The sequence below is a fragment of the Notolepis coatsorum genome, assembly GCF_963971535.1.
Source record: "Notolepis coatsorum genome assembly, chromosome: 9".
NCBI classification, from domain to species: domain Eukaryota; kingdom Metazoa; phylum Chordata; class Actinopteri; order Aulopiformes; family Paralepididae; genus Notolepis; species Notolepis coatsorum.
In genome coordinates, this window is record NC_140173.1 from 133,873,679 (window position 1) to 133,897,880 (window position 24,202).

The 24,202-nt window shown below is 43.8% G+C and overlaps 1 protein-coding gene across 2 annotated transcripts in view; it reads right to left on the reverse strand.

Moving 5' to 3' along the window:
* The window catches only part of slc35f3b (solute carrier family 35 member F3b), a gene marked incomplete at both ends in the record, with an annotated part of 207,838 nt that overhangs the window by 59,484 nt on the left and 124,152 nt on the right, over positions 1–24,202 (reverse strand). Inside the window, one exon of one of the 2 annotated variants that reach the window (XM_084322279.1) lies at positions 7,385–7,476. The exons of the other annotated variant lie outside the window; for it this stretch is intronic. Coding sequence (XP_084178405.1) covers positions 7,385–7,476 — 92 coding nt within the window. Of the gene's footprint in view, positions 1–7,384; positions 7,477–24,202 lie in introns of those variants that run through there. 2 annotated transcript variants of the gene reach the window in all.

Sequence of the window (24,202 nt, forward strand, 5' to 3'; positions counted from 1 at the left end):
GATGTAATTGATTGAATTGATTAACTTTAATTAACAGATTGCAGAATGGGTACAATACAGTACAACTCAATACACACAATTGTTAAGGGGATGCAGACCAGAGAAAGATTTTTTTTTTCTTTTTACATTTTCAATTCATGATGTTCATGATTCGATCAGTACTCTCATAAGTACAGAGTTCGGTACCCAACCCTATTGATCAATATGTTTATTAAACCAAACAGATATCTCATAGTGCCTCATATCAATACACAGACTAAATTACAGCTATGATTCGGCCGTTTCATCCATTTCAGAGCCGGAACATGTTATACGTCTGTTACAAGAACTTTACACTAATCATAGAACACTATGATTCATCAAAGCTGTGTGTGCCTTCAGTGAAGTGCTACCAGAACTTTAACACTTAACATAAGTTTGTTACTTCAGCATGGGCTAATACCATCTTCCAGCCAGACCAGAACATGAAAGGCCTAAAAAGACATTTAGAAAATGTATATTATTAAGTAGGTACCACAATATGTTCTTCATTCACAGAGAACACACATCAAAATGTTTTCTCACCGGGCAGCTCAACAAGAAAATTAATGGAGCACGGAATGAAAGCGAAATTAAAACTTAAACTACAGATTCAATAACTCAATAAATGAGTGCCATTTCCTGGAAGAGGAAACGCTTGTAACGCTCGATCCATTATTGAATATGTATTTTAAGTTTAACTTTCACTGAGTACATTGTGGGTTTTTCTAAAATGTTGTAATACCCTCTAACCAATACAAATTATTTTTAAATGGCCGTTGTTCCCCGTTAAAGACCAACTCTCCCAAGTTAGGATTAAAAGCGTTAAGAGTGTTTTTATCAAAAGGATTTTCCTCTCCCAGATGCCAAAGCCACTTTGCTGTTACAGAAAGAAATATTTCACATGAAAGACACAAATGAGATTTGCAGTGAGCAGCAACTGAAAACTAACCTTGATTGTACCCCATATGACAAAGCCATTGGGAATTAATTCATCCACTCGTATTATAACAATCCATCGATTCAGCGGCAGACTTCCATTCGATGAATTTACAATAGAGGGCTCAGTAGTGACGGCTTCGCCTCTGTATGCCTAGTTCATTTGTTTACCAAGACTGCTACATGTTTTCCCTATTGATAAAAAAAATTAAAAAAAGCCCCCATCACTTTATGTATTCATTGCTGTGAGAGGGGCGCCGATAAAATGAATTGCCTTTGAAAGGGATTACATCTGGTGGGGGAACCTCGCTCTTCTGCCACACAATGCTCAAAGTCATCTGGAATTACATTCATGGGAGGAATGTCATGTCAGGACTGTACATGACGCTAGAACTCGGAAAGGAGAACATTGATTATTAGAGCTATCCCCTTATGTGACTTTCATATGCCAGTGGAAGAATATGCGTTGCTTGCCGCTTTGTAGGCTATAGCATAATGCTGTACCACTGAGGGAAAAAGGGGAAAAAGGGGAAAAAGCTAGTTGTCATGGCTGTCATGTCGTTCTCTCTCCCCTTGTGCTTTCCCCTGCGGCCGCAGCAGATGCTGTTGTGCGTGATAAAACATAGTCTACATTTACATGATATAGTAGCTGACTCTAATCATTTGAAAATGAGTGGGGGTGTTTTTCTGTAGTTCTAACAGGTGTGATAGTGTGGACCCAAGTGCAGAGGCGGAGGCAGGGGCAGAATGAAGGTGTTAAAAAAAACACAAAAGAAATCTTTACTGACCAAAAAAGCAGGAAAAAAAACAATAAACATATTATGGTGACAGCCTAGCTGACTACACGTAACGTAATACGTTTTGAGTAGGGATGTCCGATATTATTGGCCGATATCGGCATTAAAATGTGATATCGAAAAATATCGGTATCGGTTTTCAAAAAATACAAATAAAAGAATTTTTTTTTTTACATTTCTATAACCTTTATTTACCCAGGCAAGCAAGTAAGAACAAATTCTGATTTTATTTATTGTCAAAAGTATGCATAATGTTGTGTTAATTCCACAACAAGAGATATGTAATGTTAATTACCTGAAATTATTCCATTTTTTTGGGGGGGGGGGGGGGAACCCTGCATATATCGGTATCGGTTGATATGGGTTGAGGGACCCCCTCGAAAACGAGATAGCATATCTCAAGGGGTTTATCCTTCAAATAAATTTCAAATATATCGGTATCGGAAATTAAGAGTTGGACAATATCGGTATATCGGTATCGGTAAAAAAGCCAATATCGAGCATCCCTAGTTTTGAGTATCAACACTAACAGGCGGGAACAGGCATAGCAGGGCGACACTGACTAACCGGGGCCGACGATATAAATACAGCAGCTGGCGCGGAGCGGGGAGATGGGAACACACGACGAGGGGGTTGTACAACTTCAAGGTGCCTTTCGAGTGCCACTGCTGCGAGGAAGGAACGCAGGAGAGATAGACGGTGAGATTTGGTTTATCTCCTCCACAAAATAACGATGGCTGCCTAGAGGCAACAGTGCACTAAGCATCCCATCCAAATTGTCAATATGCTGCACAGTTGTCTTGATTAGTTAGGGGTGGGCTATTGTTGGCCCAACAGCCATTTGTAATTCTCAAAGCTAAGCTATAACATTATCAGGCATAAGGAATTAGACAGCAGAGTTTCAATTGATAGGAGAATACTTTGACTATGATTAGAACTAAATTAACTTAGATGCTCTTGTGCTTAACACACAGTATACTATTAACTTTACTTCATTTAAAAAATGTGTTAATTAAGTTATTTTTTAAATGCCAGATCTAAAGAGAAAAAAACGAATGTTTCTATAATTTAAATTAAATAAATAAATAAATAAATAAATAAATAAATAAATAAATAAATAAATAAATAAATAAATAAATAAATAAATACATACATACATACATACATACATACATACATACATACATACATACATACATACATACATACATACATACATACATACATACATACATACATACATACATACATACATAAATAAATACAATTAAAGTGTTATATTTTCTCTTATAGTACCAGGGAGAAGCTGAAGAGAAACAACACACTCACAGCCTGCCCTGCCAGCTGTATCTGAACAGTATGATGCACTGAACAGGACTGTAGCAGAGTACATGCATGGATCAGGTCCCTGCCCCATGGGATGAAACAAAAGATATAATGATGGAGAATCTTGGGGGTGGGGGGCCTGGGGGACACACCGCTATCATGCAGTGTCGTGGGTTTGAAACTGAGGTCTCACTCACTCACTCACTCACTCACAAACAGCTCTGGTGTGAAAGCACCCTAAGAGATTTTTGAAGTCCATTCCAGGTAAACGGAGGAGAGTACACAAAAGCCCTCTTCCCATATATATCTCTATAGTGTATTCTCACTCTAGTTTCCCTTTCCAGGGCCCAGGAATGAGCTCTAATATATTCAAATGACTACAGGGTTCAACTGCCACTCCTACTTTTAGATAAAAAGTTGTGGTACTTTTTTTTTGGTACCACCTCCGTCGCGTTCTGGAAACGCGCTCTCGTGAAAATCGTATAAGAAGTTGATAAATCTATGATCTATGCAGAAACGGATACTTTTTTTTGTAGGAGGAGAAAATTAAACTATAATAGAGTCTATTTCTACAGTAAATCACCTGTTGAGTGTTTGATGGTTATGTATTTGTGCTTAAGAATGTAAGCACCATGGAACAATCAGAAGATAATGTTTTATTTATCTCATTACTGCTTTGTTATCTTTACTCCCTCTCCTCGCTCGACCACTGCCTTGCTGCTCTCTCTCTCTCTCTCTCTCTCTCTCTCTCTCTCTCTCTCTCTCTCTCTCTCTCTCTCTCTCCTCTCTTTTTCTCATCTTTTTTAATTGAGTTGGGAAGCCGACAACAAAGCCTAACTTTACTTTTAATGTTATCAGACAAAGAGAAGTGTGCTCCCTTCATCCTAAACTGGTCCTAAATTGATACTAGAGTATGTCCCTGTTTTATGAATGAAGCAGTACACAGACACACAAGCAGCTGCGCTGTGTTTGTTAGACCAATCAGAGATGGCCATCCCTGCAAACTCGAATTGAGTGTGACAGAGTATGACTTATTAGTCCCTTGGTCCACATCTGTATTACAATGTAATGGAGTCAATAGCAGATTCCAAGGTATTCCTGCTTATACTCAGTGCTTATGTCATAACAAATCATTGTCCACCATGAAACTAACTCACTCTCTGTACTATGAGGTAGATTTATAAAATGCCTGCACATTCTCATTGCCATGTACATGTCGAAATACTTCCCAAAGGTCAGTGAATTCCACGACCACAACACCAGAGGGAGTTCCACAAATCATGTTCAACCCAGATTCGGCTCAAACAAGGGACTAAACACGTTTAGCAATTATGCCACAATAATGTGGAACACCCTACCCGCAACCGTCAAGGAATGTGAATCCCTACCCTCCTTCAAAACCACTCTCAAAGAGCACCTACGGTTGGGGCGCTCCAGTAGCACACCACATAGCGTGCTGAGTCGCGAAGCGGTCGCCCCGGGCTTGATTCCCCGACCCGGTGGCCATATGCCGCATGTCTTCCCCTCTTCTCCTCCCGCTTCACCCTCTCCTCTATCGGTCCTGCGTAGCCGCTGTCGGTCCTGCGTGGCCAAAAGGTCCTGCGTTGACCAAAAAAAGCTGAAAATGCTATAAATAAAATCTTAAAAAAATAAATAAAAAGAGCACCTACGTTGGCTGCAATTAGAAACTGGCCCGTGTAAATGTCCAAACCCCCCCCCCACCAATGTACAGTTTCTTCCCCTTCGGATGTATATATTTTTTATGATCTCTTTTTACTACACAGTTCTGTATATCTGTATGTCTTGTATGTCATAAATGTCCTGATTAATTGAAAATGGGGGACCCCAATGTAAACAAGATGAAAGTCTTTTTCTGGTCTGCATCCTCTTAGCAGTTGTTTTGTATGGAGCGGTACTGTATTGTACCCATTCTGCAATCTGTTAATAAAGTTTTCAATCAATCAATCAATCAATCAAACCTTTCCCTGTGTGTTGCATTGAAAAAAGCAAGGCACAGCCTGTATGGAACAGCATGAAAGGAGGAGGAGGAGGAGGAGGAGGTCTAACAGCATGAGAGGAGGAGGAGGAGGAGGAGGAGGAGGAGGAGGAGGTCTAACAGCATGAGAGGAGGAGGAAGAGGAGGCTTGAGAGGAGGAGGAAGAGGAGGTCTAACAGCATAAAAGGAGGAGGAGGAGGAGGCCTAACAGCATGAGAGGAGGAGGAAGAGGAGGAGGCTTGAGAGGAGGAGGAGGAGGAGGACTAACATCTTAAGAGGACGAGGAAGCGGAGGAGGTCAAACAGCATGTGAGAGGAGGATGAGGTCTAACAGCATGAAAGGAGGAGGAGGAGGATGTGGAGGAGGACAGCAGCAGGACAGCATTGGAGACAATTGGGGCAAAGAGAGTGATAAACAGTCGAAATCACTCTATAAATAATATCCATGGCCACACACACAACACACACACACACACACACACACACACACACACACACACACACACACACACACACACACACACACACACACACACACACACACACACACACACACACACACACACACACACACACACACACACACACACACACACACACACACACACACACACACACACACACACACACACACACACACACACACAGTAGGAAGTCAAGTCACACAAGTTGTCCCTTACTCTCCCAACAGGATATGTCAGTCTTCTTTGAGACCCTTCTCTGCCACTAATCAGTGGAACTCTCTCTGACAGACAAGAACATTCGGTGGGTGAGTGGGTGGGTGGGTGGAGTGTGGTGGGGTGAGACGTGAGAGGGAGGGGAGAGAGGCCTTCTGAGGCACTGAACTGTCACAAAAGCACCGAAGGCGATCAATCAAAGGACAGCGTCTGTTGTGAAGAGTGACCGCCAGCACTATTAGAATGTGTTTACAGTACCATGGTGCTGCTCAACACCCTGAATGATGCAGCAGCGCTTGTTTACAAGACTTTCCCTGGCATTTAGATACGTAGACTGCTGCTGATGCTGTGGAAGTTGCCCGTTGAGTGGGTTTTTCTCTGGCGATGGGGAGCGAGACCCCCAGTCACAGTCAATCAACAATCTTAGTGGGCAAAAACAATAGGCTACAAAAGCCTGTTCTGAATGCAACAAAAAGTGCAGTTGAACCCTATTCAAGCTCCATGTGTAAACAAAAAAATGTCATAATAATAATAATAATAATAATAATAAAATAAATAATAATAATAAACACAACATATTCTGAGATGTAAATGTTCCTTTAGCCGGTGTCAGGAAAAAAAACAATTAGGTGGTAAATGGTAAATGGTAGGTTCCGCCTAATGATTTAAATTTAAATAAGGGGGAATCCTGGTTTTACGCTGGACTTACATAATAATAACTGGAAGCCTCCGACCAGGGGAGCTCCTTGCTGCTGCAGTAACAACTTCAAGCACTCCGTCGGTGGGTTAGCCCGGGATGGGACTCAATGTCCTGTTTAGCGTGTTGGGGCAATCCCCTCTATGAAACAACACAGACACCTGTCGCCTGTAACAGCTCAACCAATGTGGTATATAGCCTATACTCGCGCTTTAAAAGCAAACTATAAACATGCGCCAATTTACGGTAGGATACGTGGGTACAACATAAAGGCATCATGATGGGCTAAGTATTCATGACAAGAGAATGGCACGACAACACCCTGCCAATTATGCACAACATTGGTAAAGCTATACTGTCCACTGTCCATCCATCCTTTGAAATACATTCTGAATGCATTCTCCTCGTGCATTCTGTGTGTGATTCATTCATTCATTCATTCATTGATGCGTAAAATACGTGCGCGCTTCATTGCACACGTCAAACTTCATCCACACGGTGATCATCACGTACAGGTACAGCCTACTTGAGCATGAATGAATGAATGAATGGATGAATGAATGCATGCATGAATGAAAACTTTATTTAACAGATTGCAGAATGGGTACAATACAGTACGGCTCAATACACACAATTGTTAAGGGGATGCAGACCAGAGAAAGACGTTTGTCTTGTTTACATCAGGGAGGGTCCCCCATTTTCAATTCATAGTGACATTTATGACACACACAACACACATGACATTGATTTATGGCACCATAAATGCATCATAATATTCAAACTAAAAGTCTCTAAAAATAAAACGGTATGGAAATGGGAGATTTATTTGGCGAATGGATATTACGCAGGGGCCAGGGCGCAGGCTGTACCCGAGTAAACGGAATGCGCACAGCCCGGTGTGCGCGCTCTCTCTCTCTCTCTCAGTGTGCCGTTACCGTAGTCTCTCCCTACCTTCCACTCTGGTGAGGGTGAGCACCGGACTGCTGCACGCGGAGAGCGGGGCCACCCTGGCGGAGTGCTTCTTCATAATGATGATGAGCTCGGATGCGCAGAGCTCTATACCCGCGTCGACTACATCCCTGAAGCCGAAGTGTGGTACAAATCGCGGAGACTAGTACTGTGGCACCTCTTGTCGTGTCCTCTCTCTCTCGTTGTGCCCTGTTCCTCTCCTCCTTCCCCTTGCATTAAACTCCCCTGTTGTCGATGTGTTGCTGCCCCGCGAAGCCCAGTCGAAATTCTCCTACTCCTCCACCTCCCGAGTCCTCCCCAATCCTGCAGCAGCACTCCATGTGGCTATAGAGTCACTTTCCTATGCATTAGGCAATTGCTGCAATTGTTCACATGCATCATCATGCGTCCATCATCAGCTCCCACCACCCGCCCTCCTCCAACGTCCGGTCCCGTGCCAGTCGAGTCCGCTACCTTCACACGACCCCCCGTGGCGCGGTCTCCAGGGACTGGGGGGAGAGCGGTTTGTCGGCACCTTTTAAACTGCAGGCTGGCTATGGGTGAATTGTGTGGACTGTCCTGGTTCAAAGTACTGCCGGGCGCATTACGCTTCTCGGATCAGCATTCTCATCATGTCCCTATGCCATATATATTGTCATGATGTATATGTTGTGTATGTCATAAATGTCACTATGAATTGAAAATGGGGGACCCTGATGTAAACCAGAAAAACGTCTTTCTCCTGCATCCCCTTTAACAATTGTGTGTACTGAGCCATACTGTATTGTACCCATTCTGCAATCTGTTAAATAAAGTTGTCATTGATTCATTCACTCAAGTGTATGGGGAACTACTTTGCATGTGATTCAATGTTAAGACAGAATAGTATAGCCTACCACATCAGAATGTTGTGCTTATGTGCCAATACTAAAATGCAGCCTACACGATTGTGTGTGTGTGTGTGTGTGTGTGTGTGTGTGCGCGTGCGTGCATGCGTGCGTGCGTGAATGAATGAATGAATGTGTCAAAGATAAACAAAGATATGTTTATACTCTATGTATACGTTATCTGCAAATGAATGACAGATGAACGACTATAATCATTATCCTTGATTTCTATATGTATCTGTGTTTCCTAATTCATTATGTCTCTGTACTAACATGTCTCTTGGTAAATGCTTCTAAGTGCACGTACCGTGTTAGAAAGTGGAGTTCCTCTTTCTGGTGACAGACATGTATTTCGCTAACGGAAGGTCAATGAAAGTTTGGGCCTCCCAGACAGACAGCTCTAATTAACTGTTGCTTGAAATGTAGCACATGTTCCCTTTGTGTCTGTGTAAGCTCTCTGTAATAAAAAGACTGCAAACGGGAAGTGTCCGGCAGTGTGTGCTGACCATCAGACAGGCTCCCTGTTTCTGCAGAACTTGTACGATCAAACCTCTCTTGTCTTGTTGTTCAAATACTGGCTACAGTGCAGATTGAAGCACGGTACACGGTTAATTATACCTAACATTTTGGTCATTCGAGCCGGATCGCAAGATATCAACCACCCAGGCGAGAGATACCGCAACGCCGAAGTCTGTCGACAGCTAGGGCCCTAGACGGCTCTATGAAAGTCCGGGGACGTTGAATTCGTGGCCCGGCCGGTGCATAGCCATTGCCCCTCTTTACTGGGTGAGAGATTGACGTGATCCGACCAGAACACCAGTAAACAACAACAGCAAAACACGAAGGGTAAGCACAAAATCTATAGCACAGTATTCATTAAAGACACTGTTTAAGGTTACATAAAAATATTTCTGGGAAATAGTAACGCTTAAAGTAAAGGCTTGTGAATATTGTTGTGTATAGGATTTTGAAATAAATATTCTTCTAGAAACACAGGTAGCCTTTACCAGGAAAAATGGCACTTAAAATCACAAGAAATATTTCTGGGAAATAGTGATGTTTGAGTAGAGTGTGTGAATATTTGTTGTGTACACGTATCAGAGAAATATATGGTATAATTCTAAGAGATACTAGAAGTTGGCGAAGGTAATTAATCTCATGAATTAAAAGATTGGAATAACTGTGTGAATTTTAAACACTGAGAGACGAGACCGCGGGTTCTCAGAGTGGAGACCTGTAGAAGATTGTCTCTCACAGTTTCCAATTGACCACTGGAGTCATTCATGAGATTTCTACTGGGGTTGCTAAACTGAAAAAAGGTATCTCTGAAAATATACATGAGTAAATAATAACCATGGGGAAATCACAGAGTAAAGCCCTCACGGAAGACGAGAAATGCATGTTTGACAAGGATCCGGAAAATATGCGTCACGTAGCTGAATGGAAGAAAAAACATGGGTTCACAGGCTACTGTACTACAGACAGTTGCAAGAAAGTATTGGACGAGCTGAATATGAAAATCATAACCACCACCTCTACGAAAGGACAGATCAAGTTTACAGAGCAAAAGATTATTGCACAGAGGTGGTTAGACGAGGCAAAGAAAAAAACAGACACAGATAAAATAAGGAAGCCAGGTGCAGCGCTGCTTGGCCTGGCACAAAAAGCGGAGGAGGAGGAGGTTGCCGTCCACACATCCCTATTGACAGACGAAGTGCAGAGGCTGGTAACAGCTGCACTTAACAGACAAGAGGCGACAGCAGAGGCGGCCTGGCTCCTAGCCAGGCGAGAGCAGGAGAGGAAAAAAGAACAGGAGAATAAGAAGCGACTAGCGAAAGCACAAGCAGGAGGAGAGGCAGGGAATAGTGGAGTTACTACCAGGCAACAGTCACAAGTAGATGTGTACACAGTAGAAACACAGCTATACCCCACACTGCCGATAGAAAATACAAGTAGTGAACGCCCTCCCCCATACCACACTGACGTGATAAATAATTTTCCACTACTCCAAGTTCTAAATCCCCATTTCGGAATCGATGACGATCAGGAAAGACACACGGCAGTGTACCGACCCTGGGGACACGCTGACATCTTAGAGCATGTCAAGGGGTTGCCAAAACCCGGAGCAGGACCTGACGAGTTCATCAACCAGCTGGATGGGCTGAGAATGTCCTACCGGCTGGATGGTGCAGAAATGCTTAGAGTATTAATGGCCGCATTCGGAACTAGATGGTATAAAATACAAGACGGCGAGGGGGGGCCTTTTACAGGACGAGTGGGTGTGAATGTCTTGCCACCAGGAGACCCCCAACTGACAGCCCAACTGGAGGCATTGAACGGGCGTATACGAACCGAGTACATAATGAGAGCCGACTATGGCAGAATTCATGGCACACAACAGAAAACTGACGAGTTAGCAGCTGACTTCCTAGACAGACTACAAGCTGTCTTCAGACAACATAGCGGTATTCAACATGATACTGAGCCCACCGGTACTTACCAACAACAGCTGAAAATGGCCTTTATTGAGGGTCTACTAGCCCCCTTTAGGGAGTGGCTTAAGAATAATTGGGTAAATTGGAAAACTGGCTCACTGACGGAAGCACTAAATTATGCCCGAGACGCCACCGAGGTGGAGGCAAAGAAAAAGCTAAAAGTAGCCAAAGTATTCTACCAAGATGATGAGGGAGGTATGGGAATCTACTACCAGGGCCCTAGTAATTATGGTGGGAGAGGAAGGGGTCAAGGCCAGAATAGAAGGGGTCAAGGCAGGGGTCAAGGTAGGGGTAGAGGCAGAGGCCAACACCCAGGACGTGACATTAAAAATGATAAATGTTTCACGTGCGGGGGCAAAGGTCATTACTCCCGAGACTGCCCCACCCAAGGTAGTGGAGACTATAACGAAAACAATAAAGAATGACTAGGCCGAGACCACAACCCAAACTGCCCTCCTAAACAAGGAAGAGACTCTGAGTCTGACTCTGATTCGGAATCTGACCCACTTAATCATGACCCTTACCAAAACACTGACTATATAGATGTAGGCCTGATATTAGCGTCATATGACCTCAAAAACAAAGACCGCAAGCCCTATATTAATTTATTGGTAAACGGAGAAAAAGTACAGTTCCTGTGTGACACAGGAGCCTGCACGTCATTAGTCAGGAAAAGCCCGCCAAAGGCAGTAAAAACAGGAAGAAGAATATTAGTCAAATCGGCTAATGGCCTGGTCACTCCACAGCAGCTCACAGCACCAGTGACCATACTGGACCCTATCTCTCAACGATCAGTTTCCATCCCACTAATAGTGGATCCGTGCTGTCCAGTAAATCTCCTGGGAAGAGACGCACTGACACTGCTCGGACTAGCCCTTATACCAGGCCAAACGGGTATAGCGGTAGTAAGATGGGATCACACAGGAGATGATCACGAGGAGGGATCAGAAATGTTCCTCGTACAGGGAAGGGGGAACCCCAGGTACTGGTGGTCACTAGATCTAGTCACTAGAGAACCTATGTCTATCACTAAACAACTAATAGCTGTAGCACAGGAGGCTCTTAAAGGCCCAGCCGATATTCAAAAGCCAGAGGAATTACACGCAACAATCAGATTCAAAAGGACAACAGGTCCTGACCCAGATTTTGATAAAAAGATTAATAAATTGGGACCCCAAAAGATAACGTGTGCATATGTCTACTCTGACGGAGTGAGTAGTGTTGTTGATGTCTCATGGCCAAAAATGGTCAACGATCTGGCTACACACCCTCCACACATCTCGCTCACAAAAGAGCCCGGTACAAAATGGTACCAATTAGGAGACTTTGTGGCCAGGGCTAGAAATCAAGTGAAATGGTATCCAGAACAGACAGGAGGGTGGGAGTCCTCCTGTGATAAAACCCTCAGGAGAAAACCTCTAAGCTGGACGACAGTGACCACTCCCACCGTCCACATGACGGGACAGCCAGCCTTTTGATTATTAAGTTTGGAGGACCACCCAGAATTAAGAGTGCTTCCTCCCTCCTTATGGTCAAAGGGGCCATCTGACGTGGGACTAATGACCACAGCGTTGCCAGTAACTATTACTCCCAGATCAGATTACAGGCCTGTGACTCGCCAGTACCCATTGAAAAAGCAGGCAATGGACGGCATCAGACCAGTCATTTCAGACATGGAAAAAGCAGGTATTATAATTCGCTCACCCAAAGCGCAGTGTAATACACCCATATTCCCTGTGGAAAAAGCAATCACTGGCAAATGGAGGCTAATACAAGACTTGAGAACAGTCAACAGCGCAGTAATTCCAAGAGCACCTAACGTACCTAACCCACACACATTGCTGAACAGTTTAGAACCAGAGAAAAAAGTCTTTTCAGTCATAGATTTGAGTAATGCGTTTTTCTCAATTCCTCTACACCGAGACGCTCAGCATTGGTTTAGATTTACGTTTGAAGGAGTAAAATACACCTACACTCGCTTACCACAAGGGTACAGTGAGAGCCCTTCAATATTTGCAGAAAATATATAGAAATGCGTGCTCTTTGACCCCGAGTTTTCCTTCAATAGGCAGGTAAACTCGGTGGTGAAGGGATGCTTTTTCCAGCTCCGGTCCATAGCCAAGATCAAGGCCATTCTCTCCCCCTCAGACCTGGAAAGAATAATTCACGCCTTCATATCCTCACGCTTAGACTACTGTAACTCCCTGTACCTGGGGCTAAATAAATCCACCATAGCCCGTCTACAACTCCCCCAAAACGCTGCCGCTAGACTGCTCACAGGTACCCGGAAGAGAGCTCACATCACCCCTGTACTTGCCTCCCTCCACTGGCTCCCGGTGCGCTTTAGAATAGACTTCAAGGTCCTCTTAATGGTGTACAAAGCCCTAAATGGTAAAGCCCCTGCTTACCTAGCAGACCTCCTCACCCCCTATACCAACGCCAGGGCCCTCAGATCGGCTGATAAGGGTCTCCTAACCACTCGTAGGTCCAACTTCAAGTCTAGGGGGGGACGTGCTTTTGTGGTCGCAGCCCCTGACCTCTGGAACAGCATCCCCATGTCCATCAAATCTGCCCCCTCCATCGAGTCTTTTAAATCAAAACTCAAAACCCACCTATATCGCCTGGCCTTCCCTGACTCACTTTGACTCTTGCCGTACTTGTTGACGTGTTGTTCTGTTTTTCCTTTGTCTATACGTTGATTTTATTTTGTTTCTCTGTTTATTTTATACTTTTCTTTGTACTTAGCTTAGCCATGTGAAGCACTTTGGTTGACAAGCGTCATGTTTAAACGTGCTATACAAATACATTTGATTGATTGATTGATGTCTTCGTACATTCCTAAAAAACATAGTCAAATATTGATTTATGTGGACGATATCCTCATAGGATCAAACACAGCTGACCAGTGCAGAGATACAACACTAGAGGTTCTACAGCATTTAGCAAAAACAGGAAACAAAGTTTCCCTTTCGAAACTTCAATTTGTGCAACCAGAGGTCACGTACTTAGGTCACCAGATCTCACAGCAAGGTAAACGGCTGCACGAAAACAGAAAGCTGGCAATCTCTGAGGCCCCCAAGCCACAAAATAAAAGACATCTAATGAGTTTCTTGGGAATGTGTAATTATTGCAGAATTTGGATTCCAGAATACTCTAGAACAACAGCACCCCTACAGGCGCTAATCTACACTACAGAGATGGCTTTGACAGATAAATTAACATGGACACCTGAGGCTGACGAAGCATTCATAACAATGAAAAAGTTGTTACAATCAAATGCTATTCTGGCATTTCCAGATTACAGTCTGCCTTTTGAACTGTTCGTACACAATAATGATGGGCACATGTGCGCAGTACTCACCCAGCCACATGGGTCCAAGAGACGCCCGGTAGGATATTATTCTAGTCGACTAGATTCAGTGGCTAGAGCGTTACCACCCTGTGTACAGGCCACCGTCGCAGCGAGTATGGCTGTCACCACAACTGCTGAGTTAGTGTTGTATAGCCCATTGACAGCATTCGTACCACACGCTGTGGATGCGTTACTACTACAAGCTAAATTAACATTCCTCACAGCAGCCAGACACTTATACTTGACAGCCACTCTATTGTCACAACCTCACATAACATTGAAACGATGCACCATGTTGAATCCAGCAACACTTTTGCCAACAGCAGAGGATGGTACACCCCACTGCTGCATTTATGAGACAGACCAAGCTACCAAACCGAGACAAGACATGCATGACACACCTCAACAAGGCTACATAGACATTTTTGTTGACGGCTCATCGTCAAAAGATCAGTATGGCAAAACACATACAGGATTCGCAGTAACAACCGTAGATACACTGCTCATAGGAGAAAAATTATCATCACACCTATCTGCCCAAGCAGCTGAATTGTCAGCCATAATTGCAGCCTGCAAATGGGCAGAGGGAAAAAAGATTAACCTATATACTGACAGCCAGTATGCTTTTTCTGCAGTCCATCACTTTGCACAGTTGTGGGCACGCAGAGGAATGATTACCTCAACAGGAAAAGCTGTGACTCATGGGGAACTACTAAAACAACTTTTAGATGTGGTCTCATTACCAAATTCGCTTGCATTGTGCAAATGTGCCGCACACAAGACAGACACATCGTTGGTTACCACAGGAAACAACTTTGCAGACAAAATGGCGAAATTAGCAGCCGTGGGGAAAAACCCAAAGACACATAACGCTTTCGTAAGTGACACGTCTGTAAACACGCCCATCGATTGTGAAATCCTACTAGACATGCAAAACGCTGCACCCATACTTGAGCAACAAGCATGGACACGCGCAGGCGCTGTGAGAAACCCCAGAGGACTTCTCACTATACAGGACAAGCTGGTTCTACCTAAAGCTATGTATAAAATAGCAGCTATATTGAGTCATGGGGTTACCCATGTCTCAAGCTGTGGGATGGTATCACAAGTGATGAAAGTGTTCTATGCTCCTAATTACCAAAACTATACAAAACATTTTTGTAGAGCATGCTTGATCTGTTGTAAAAATAACTCGCAGGGTGGCTGCCTACCAAAAAGAGGAAGTTTCCCTAAACCCACACACCTATTTCAAGTGATACATATGGACTTCATAGAACTATCTCAAAACGGTAAACTAAGATACTGTCTGGTAATAATTGATGCATTTTCTAAATGGGTAGAAATATTTCCAACAAAAGATTTAACAGCACTTACAGTAGCAAACATACTGTGTAAAGAAATTTTTCCAACTCACGGAATATCATCCATAATACGGTCCGACAACGGAACCCATTTTGTGAATGAGGTCATCACGCTTTGCTCACGAACGCTCGGTATTGAATTAAAAAACCACTGTGCTTACCACCCTCAAAGTGCTGGACTGGTAGAACGCACAAATGGCACTCTGAAACAAAGACTGAGAACATGTGTAGAGGAAACAGGAAGGCCATGGCCAGATTGCTTACATTTAGTAAAAATGTATATGCGAGTGACACCCACAACAGAAGGGTTAACGCCATTCGAAATTCTGTATGGCCGCCATTTTCCAATGCCTATTATTGCGGCAGATCTCACTAAAAGTGCAGAGGAGACAACTCTAGCAGAATGGATGGCTGTTATGCTTAAGAATAAAACAATTAAGGAAGCAAATTATCTGCCTGAGCCCTTATCTCTCCCACAGGTCAGCGTTCTCAAACCAGGTGACCAGGTGCTGGTAAAGGTGTTCCGGAGAGCCAACTGGGCAACACCACACTGGGACGGCCCATTCCAGGTGCTGCTAACTACGCCTACTGCAGTGAAAGTGGAAGGACGACCCTCTTGGATCCATCAATCACACTGTAAAAAGCTTGAAGTCCTGCCCAATCTCGACGTGTAATTGGAAGCCCAGCACTACAAAGGGGGTTAGTTCATTAGGAACTAATCGTCTCAAACCCTGGTGAAGAAAACAACAAATATTACACATTAGAAAATGGGGAAGGTACAGATGATAATAGCTGTGATTATAATGATGGTTACATGCACAGTAGTACTCACATCCTTCGTGTTACTATGCCTACCTTACCTACCACTGGTTCCTAACGATGACAATGATTCAGGGATTTCAGGACTCTATGGTGCTGAAACACCCCTCTCACTGCACAAGAGATGGACATATCTCAAAGATCCAACTTGGGACTACAACACAGGAACACACAAAGCACCTAGAATGACGAATAAATGGTATTTCTATGTGAACACCTTGGCAAAAAGCTATGATAAAAATGAGTGTTATGTGTGTTCACGCATTCCCTATTCTAGTTCCCAGGTGACCCTCTACGGAAAAATGATGGACAAGTCACGAGCCATGTGTTATGCAAGTATGGGTGGGATAGGGTACCAGCATAAAGGCCTGATCATTAATGACACTCACCCATACAGCCCAGGTATCAGCAAGGGCACATGCGCCGGTAATTTTTGGATCAATTGGAAGAAAACCTCTGAAAAACTGAGGCCCCAGCGTGTAGTCCTTGATACAAAAGGTGCAAACCACCCAATATGTTACTATCAGGCAATTGGTGACATTCCCATGACGGTGCTCCAGTGGACCTCTCAGGGGTATCAAACGGAACCTATTGGGTGCAGGGAGGATGGTGGCTGTGCGGAGACAACGCTTACCCCTTACTGCCAAAGTATTGGACAGGCACCTGCACGCCCATATCTGTGACTGATCATATGTTCTTCCTGGAGCCAGGGGAACGGCCTGTCACTAAGAATAGACACAAGAGAGGTTCAGAGCAGCCTTTGAAACCTCATGACGCTGTATGGGGTTCTGATGTACCGGCCGAGTTTAAACACTGGTCAGATGGCAACAAAGCAGTACTGACCCTCTTCCCACACATAGGAGTGTTGAAAAACATCCTACGGCTTGAAACCATGGATTACAGGCTTGGGCTGTACATTAACTCTTCCCTTAAAGTAGACACACTCCAGAACCACGAGATAGATGCTATTCGTACAGTGGTTATGGAAAACAGGATGGCTCTTGATTTGATCACTGCTTCCTCAGGGGGCACATGTGTGCTGATAGGAACTACCTGTTGTACTTACATAACAGATGACGTGCACTCAAAAAATATGACTGATGCAATGGACAGACTAAGGGAGTTACAGAAAGTAATGGCTAAAGATCATGTTACTGGACAGGGCTGGTTCAATTGGTTGATGGAAGGGGGGTGGCAGGTACTATTGGTGAAGGTGTTTATGTTCCTGATAGCCATAATGTTGATTCTGTGTGTGTTCACGGCATGCATTTTCCCTCTGATAAAAAACATGATGCGAAAGATGTTCTCGGGATGGTCGGGAATTACATAGCCCTGCAACAATTAGACGAAGACACGCCTCCAGACTATGATGAAGAATGGGCTAAGGATGACAATGAACTGTAAAAACAAATGACGTTCCTGCAGAAAAGCGTGAGCAGATGTAGGTAACTGAAGGACAAAAGTACAGTGTTGTAATTCATTTTTGATAAAAGGGGGGAAATGTCAAAGATAAACAAAGATATGTTTATACTCTATGTATACGTTATCTGCAAATGAATGACAGATGAATGACTATAATCATTATCCTTGATTTCTATATGTATCTGTGTTTCCTAATTCATTATGTCTCTGTACTAACATGTCTCTTGGTAAATGCTTCGTAAAAGTGCACGTACCGTGTTAGAAAGTGGAGTTCCTCTTTCTGGTGACAGACTTGTATTTCGCTAACGGAAGGTCAGTTTGGGCCTCCCAGACAGACAGCTCTAATTAACTGTTGCTTGAAATGTAGCACATGTTCCCTTTGTGTCTGTGTAAGCTCTCTGTAATAAAAAGACTGCAAACGGGAAGTGTCCGGCAGTGTGTGCTGACCATCAGACACGCTCCCTGTTTCTGCAGAACTTGTACGATCAAACCTCTCTTGTCTTGTTGTTCAAATACTGGTTACAGTGCAGATTGAAGCACGGTACACGGTTAATTATACTTAACAGAATGAAAATGAATGAATGAAAACTTTATTTAACAGATTGCAGAATGGGTACAATACATTACGGCTTGTGACGTACCTGGGTACGTGGGTTGGTCATTACCATTATTACTGTATTTATGACACCTTCTGAACATCAGGTTAGTATATTTAATGTGTTATGTTTTGTATATGATGTGTGTGTGTGTGAACATGAGAGTTAATGCTGTCTCTTCTCTCCCTGTCAGGTGCTGCCCATCCCTACTGAAGAGTGCTGATTGCCTAATGAATAACAGCTGATGGCAATCACATCAAGAGGGATGGGTAGCCAAATACCTGACAGCACACACACGTCTCGGCGCCTCATTCTGTCAATTGCTAGCGACTAGAGAAGAGTGAGGTTGCCATGGTTAACCACGGTTGTGTTTATATATATATATTGTTGACCTATGTGCCACTTCTCTAGCTGGGTGAGTGTTATCTTGTTGGCCTTTGTGCCTGTTCCCACTGAGTGTGGACTGATACTTCACTGCCCTTTTTGCTGTTGTGTCATTCAAGTAGAGCTGTATATATATATATATTGGTAGGCTGTATGCCATTGCCACTTTGCGTGGACTTGTGCCTTTGGTACGTTTTAGCGTCGGTGGACGCTAAGTTTGTTTATTTATTTATATGTCTTGTTTGTCCTCCCATACCTTTTCCCTTTGTGTGTGTTGTGGGTTGAAATCCCCACTGACAACATCCCTTTTCCCTTTGGGAAAAGGCCGTGGGTTGAAACCCCCACATTGCAAATAAACATAATTTACCATTTGAAAAACGTCTTTGTTTACTATCTGCCTACCCGGGACTGTTTGAAAAGCATTTTTCTACTGAGGGGGTTGTTTCTGCTCATGTACCACCTGCCCAGTTACTATCTTGTATGGTCGATAGACCTCTGTACCTGACATGGGGGCTCGTTAAGTTTGCGCAATTGTATGGTTCCTTGTTGGTAAAATAACGGGGTGACTTGTCGATTGAAGCATATCAGGTGTAATAAGATGGCGTTTTCTAAATTGGTAAGTTAGTGGGTTCCATTGTCCGTGCACAGTTGATTGATGTAAACCATTATTGTTGTGATGCTCTTAACCATTCTATTTTTCTGCCACATAGGTAACAGGGGGGGGTCACCTGCTTGGCTAGAGGGTGGGGGGCACGAGTCGTGATTCCGGTGGAGCGTGCAATGAAATCGGTAAGCGACTGAAGATATGTGTAGCCTTTCATCCAGGTAGTGGAGTAGTTTATCTGGGATAGGCTAGAGCAGGGGTGGGCAACTTTGTATATGGTGAGGGCCACAAAATGTCCACAATCAATCTGGGGGGCCGCATTGTTTATCGGCAGTCCCGCCAGTAGTACCCCATCACTCAAATAGCCCTAATAGTCACAAGCAGTGGTGCGTTATTGAAATCATCTGGGGTGACACGCACCACGTGCACGCGCGCTCCCGGCGCGTGCGCGCGCTCCCGCGAATGCGCATTTAATGTCCCCTCGCTTGGGCACAGACTAAAGACAGTGCCTAATTGCCTCTACGAATGGAATGTAACACATGTCTTCACAACAAGTTAGGTGTGAATGCATCTGAGAACGTATTTAACACACCTGACGACCGGCGCTATTGATATGCAAATAGCGAGTACTTATCATGGGGTGGCACGGAGTGCAACCCCGTCCCATGAAGAACGCATGCCTGGTCACAAGGTATATAAACAATTATAATTTGTTGTAACTTTGTTTTTATTCCATTTCAAATGCATTTAGTAATGCAATTTCAACTTTATGAATTTATAAACAGCTGAATTTAAAAGTATTGCTGTGTAACCCCAAATATATACAAAAATGATCAATTATAATTAAGGCTTCTAATAAAATAAATGTATGAACTTAAAGCCCACTGCTCAACAAACACAAAGCAGCATTCCTGCTGCATTTCACTACAACAGTAAATCAAAAGTGCAATAATAAATGATTTTGTTAAATGTATAAACTTTTATCCTGCTACTAAACAAAACATTATAACACTGAAATGCATGTTATGGATATGAAGCACTCAGGAATGTTTTGTTTAGTAGCAGGATAAAAGTGTATACATTTAACAAAATCATTTATTATTGCACTTTTTATTTACTGTTGTAGTGAAATGCAGCAGGAATGCTGCTTTGTGTTTGTGTTATTAGTGTTATCTGAACACTACAAAAGTAAACAAGTAAAGTGCAAGTAAAGTAAAGTGCAATACTACATGCCTCCCATTGACCCTTTATCAAACTGGCATGACATTCACCCTCGCCCCACAGTGGGTCAATAATGGTTATAATAATAATAATAATAATAATAATAATAATAATAATAATAATAATAATAATAATAATAATAATAATAATAATAATAATAATAATAATAATAATAATGGTCCCCTCTCTACACCTCTCCATCATCTCCCCCCCTCTCTACACCTCTTCATCATCTCTTCCCCCCTCTCTACACCTCTTCATCATCTCCTCCCCCCCCCCCCTCTACACCTCTTCATCATCTCCTCCCCCCCTGTCTTTAATGAGACACTTGTGGTCTCTCTTGTTGGCGCACAATAGCAGGAATGTCAACTTCAATGTTTGTGCATGCAATCTGCATCAGATGAAATAATGTTTCATCCAACAGCCTGGTTCTCTCCTTTGACTTGATGTGCTTCATGTTTGAGAAATTGCTCTCACATATGTATGTGCTCCCAAACATACTGGCCATAGAGAGGGCAAAGTCCCTGAGGAGTGGGAAGCGGGGCTCAGGTAGCAGTTTCCAAAACGAAATTCCCCTCTCATTTCTCTTTGCTTGAAAAAAAGGATCCGACTGTAGCTCGCACAGTTCAAGCTGCAACGGTGGGGGCTGCTCTGACACCGTAGCGGTGAGGGGGCCGACAAACAGCGCTATCCGTGACTGCATGCCGTTGAAATCTTCAAACCGATCATTGAATTGCATTTGCAGTGTTTCAATGTTGCTCCTGTACTTTCCGACAGCTCAGCCATCGGATTTCTGTGTGTAGCTGCAAGTCGCCATAATCAGTGTCCATCTCTTCCAAAAAGGAGACAAACTTTCTATGGTTTAGTGACCTGTTGCCTCCACGAATTAGATTGGTAACCTTGGTAACCAAATCCATAACATGGCTGTAGTAGTCAAGCTTCTTGGCACAGAGAGCCTCCTATATCAGATAAAAAAAAAGAAAAACGATTTAACGACTCTCGCATATAATTTTACTACACTCGACTCACATTGGTCATTATTAGTGACCCACAATAGATGGAAATTATGTTAGCGAACTTACCTGATGTATAATGCAGTGCAGCATTGGACACTCAACGCCACTCTGCCTTAGAAGCCCGGCGAATCCTGTGCGTTTTCCTTTCATTGCCGGTGCTCCATCGGTAACAACAGCCGACAGTTTATCAAAACCCCCATATTGCTGCACGGCACGTTCAACAGCGTTTCATATGTCCACACTAGGGCTGACCCCTATTAGTCAAATAGTCGACTAATCGATCGAAAGGAGCCATAGTCGACTGCCAACTATTCTTATTCGAATACAATACAAAAAAATAAAAAATAAAAAAAATTAAAAAATTAAAAAAATTAAAAATAAAAAAATATTATATATTTTTTTTTTTTTTTTATATTGGCCTGGGGCCGCATGGAACGTCGGTGAGGGCCGCATGCGGCCCGCGGGCCGCCAGTTGCCCCTCCCTGGGCTAGAGTGACACAGGTGACTCCTAGTTGAGTGGTTAGGACCATTTGTTATTGTTTTCATTTAGTAGATGTGGTCAGTTGGATTGTTTTGGTTGAGAGGTATAAAAGCAGAATGTGTCTATTATTATTGTGCACGGTCATGGTTAATTAAGTGAGGACGTGATATATATATAAAAAAAAAATTACGCACGCATAAAGACATAATATGGCTGCGTCGGCGTTTGTTTTTGAAGTCTTCGTGGCGGATCCGACAGAGGATCAGGTGAAAGGTTGCACTAAGGCGGAATTATGCCTTATTGCTAAGCATTATAATATTACTGTGCAAAGTTCCCAATCCAAGGCGGATATGAAGGCAGCTGTAATAGCGGGTTTGGTGGAGCAACAGGTGTTTAGCACGGCTCGGGGAGTAGTGAGTCATAGTGATCAGGAGGTTGAACACACTGGCGAATGGGTTGACTCTTCCTTGCGTGATCTTAACCCGGAGGGTGGTGCTATTAGGAAGAATGGTAGTACGCCCATAGCTGAAAGTGAGGGCGCGGGCGATTCGGATAAAGAATCCACGTCTTCTGGCCATGTGCGCTCTAGTCTGCGTTTTGCCCGTCTCCAGATGGAGGAGAGAGCGCTTTTGCGCAGAGAGGACAGAGAGGACAAAGCAGCTGTACGAGACAGAGAGGACAAAGCGGCTGTACGAGACAGAGAGGACAAAGCAGCTGTATGAGACAGAGAGGACAAAGAGAGGGAGAGGGAGAGAGACAGGGAAGAGCGAGGAAGGGAGAAGGAGAGAGATAGAGAGCTAGAGATTACACTAAAGGAGAGAGATAGAGAGCTCCAGATTACACTGAAGAGGATGGAACTGGAGAGTGTTGGCTCTTCTTCGCCCTCATCTGAAGGTTACCAGGGCAGTTTTAATGTTGGGCAGCATATTGCTATGGTTCCTGTTTTTCGAGAGTCTGAGGTGGAAGCATTTTTTGTTAATTTTGAGCGGGTAGCGGGGGCTGCGCATTGGCCGGAGGATCAGTGGGCACTATTAGTGCAATATAAGCTCACGGGTAGGGCTCAGGACGCATGCCAGTTGTTATCAAAGGAGGACAGCATGGTATATGAGAAAGTGAAGGGTGCTGTCTTGCGCGTATATGAACTGGTGCCGGAGGCGTATAGGCAGCGGTTTAGGGGACTAAGTAAAGCTCCCTCGCAAACACATGTGGCATTTTCCCATGAACAACGGATGATGTTCACTCGTTGGTGTGAAGCGTGTAAGGTGGATGGGGTCGAGGCTTTGAGCGAGTTAATCCTCATGGAACAATTTAAAAAATTTGTGCCCGAACACATGATAATACAGTTGGAGGAGCGAAAAGTTTCTAGTCTACCCTCCAGGAAGCTGCAGTTTTGTGTGACGAGTTGGCAATGATCCACAAAAATGTTTCTGCATCACATGTTTCTGTGCGAAGTGATGTGTATGTAGGAGGCGACGAGCGATCATTTCGACCACGCTCGCCTCCGTCTGAAAAGAGACATTGTAATTATTGTAGCAAGCCAGGTCATTTGGCGGCGGACTGTTATGCATTTGTGCACGATCGGCAAAATACTGACAGGCCAGCTCAGGAACCAAAGGTGGTGGGGTTGATTAGCACTGTCTCACGCCCTGGGCGGGGGAAACCGGACAGTTGTTTTGATCCTTTTTTATCTTCTGGTTTTGTGTCACTGTCGGGTAAGGTCTGTGACCAGCGCGAGGTGAGGATCCTTCGTGATACAGGTGGTTCACAGTCCTTTATGCTGGCGGATGTATTGCCGTTAAGGGTGGAGTCGTCTTGTAATACAAGTGCTATTGTGTGCGGGATAGAGATGGGCTACACGCCCGCTCTGTTACATATGATACATGTGAGGTCAAAACTAGTCACAGGTTGTTTTCCCGTGGCGGTTCGTTCCTCTTTTCCGGTAGCCGGAATTGATTTTATCATGGGGAATGATATAGCTGGGGGGAAAGTTCTGTGCGATGCGTTGATTGAGTCAGCAATCCGGCCACGCTCGCCGCCGTCTAGGACAGTGATTCCCAACCTGGGGTCCGCGGACCCCCTGGGGTCCGCCAGGGGGCGCAGGGGGTCCGCCAGACCACAGATGATTTGAGGTCTTTTTTTTTTTTTTTTATTTTTTTATATATATATA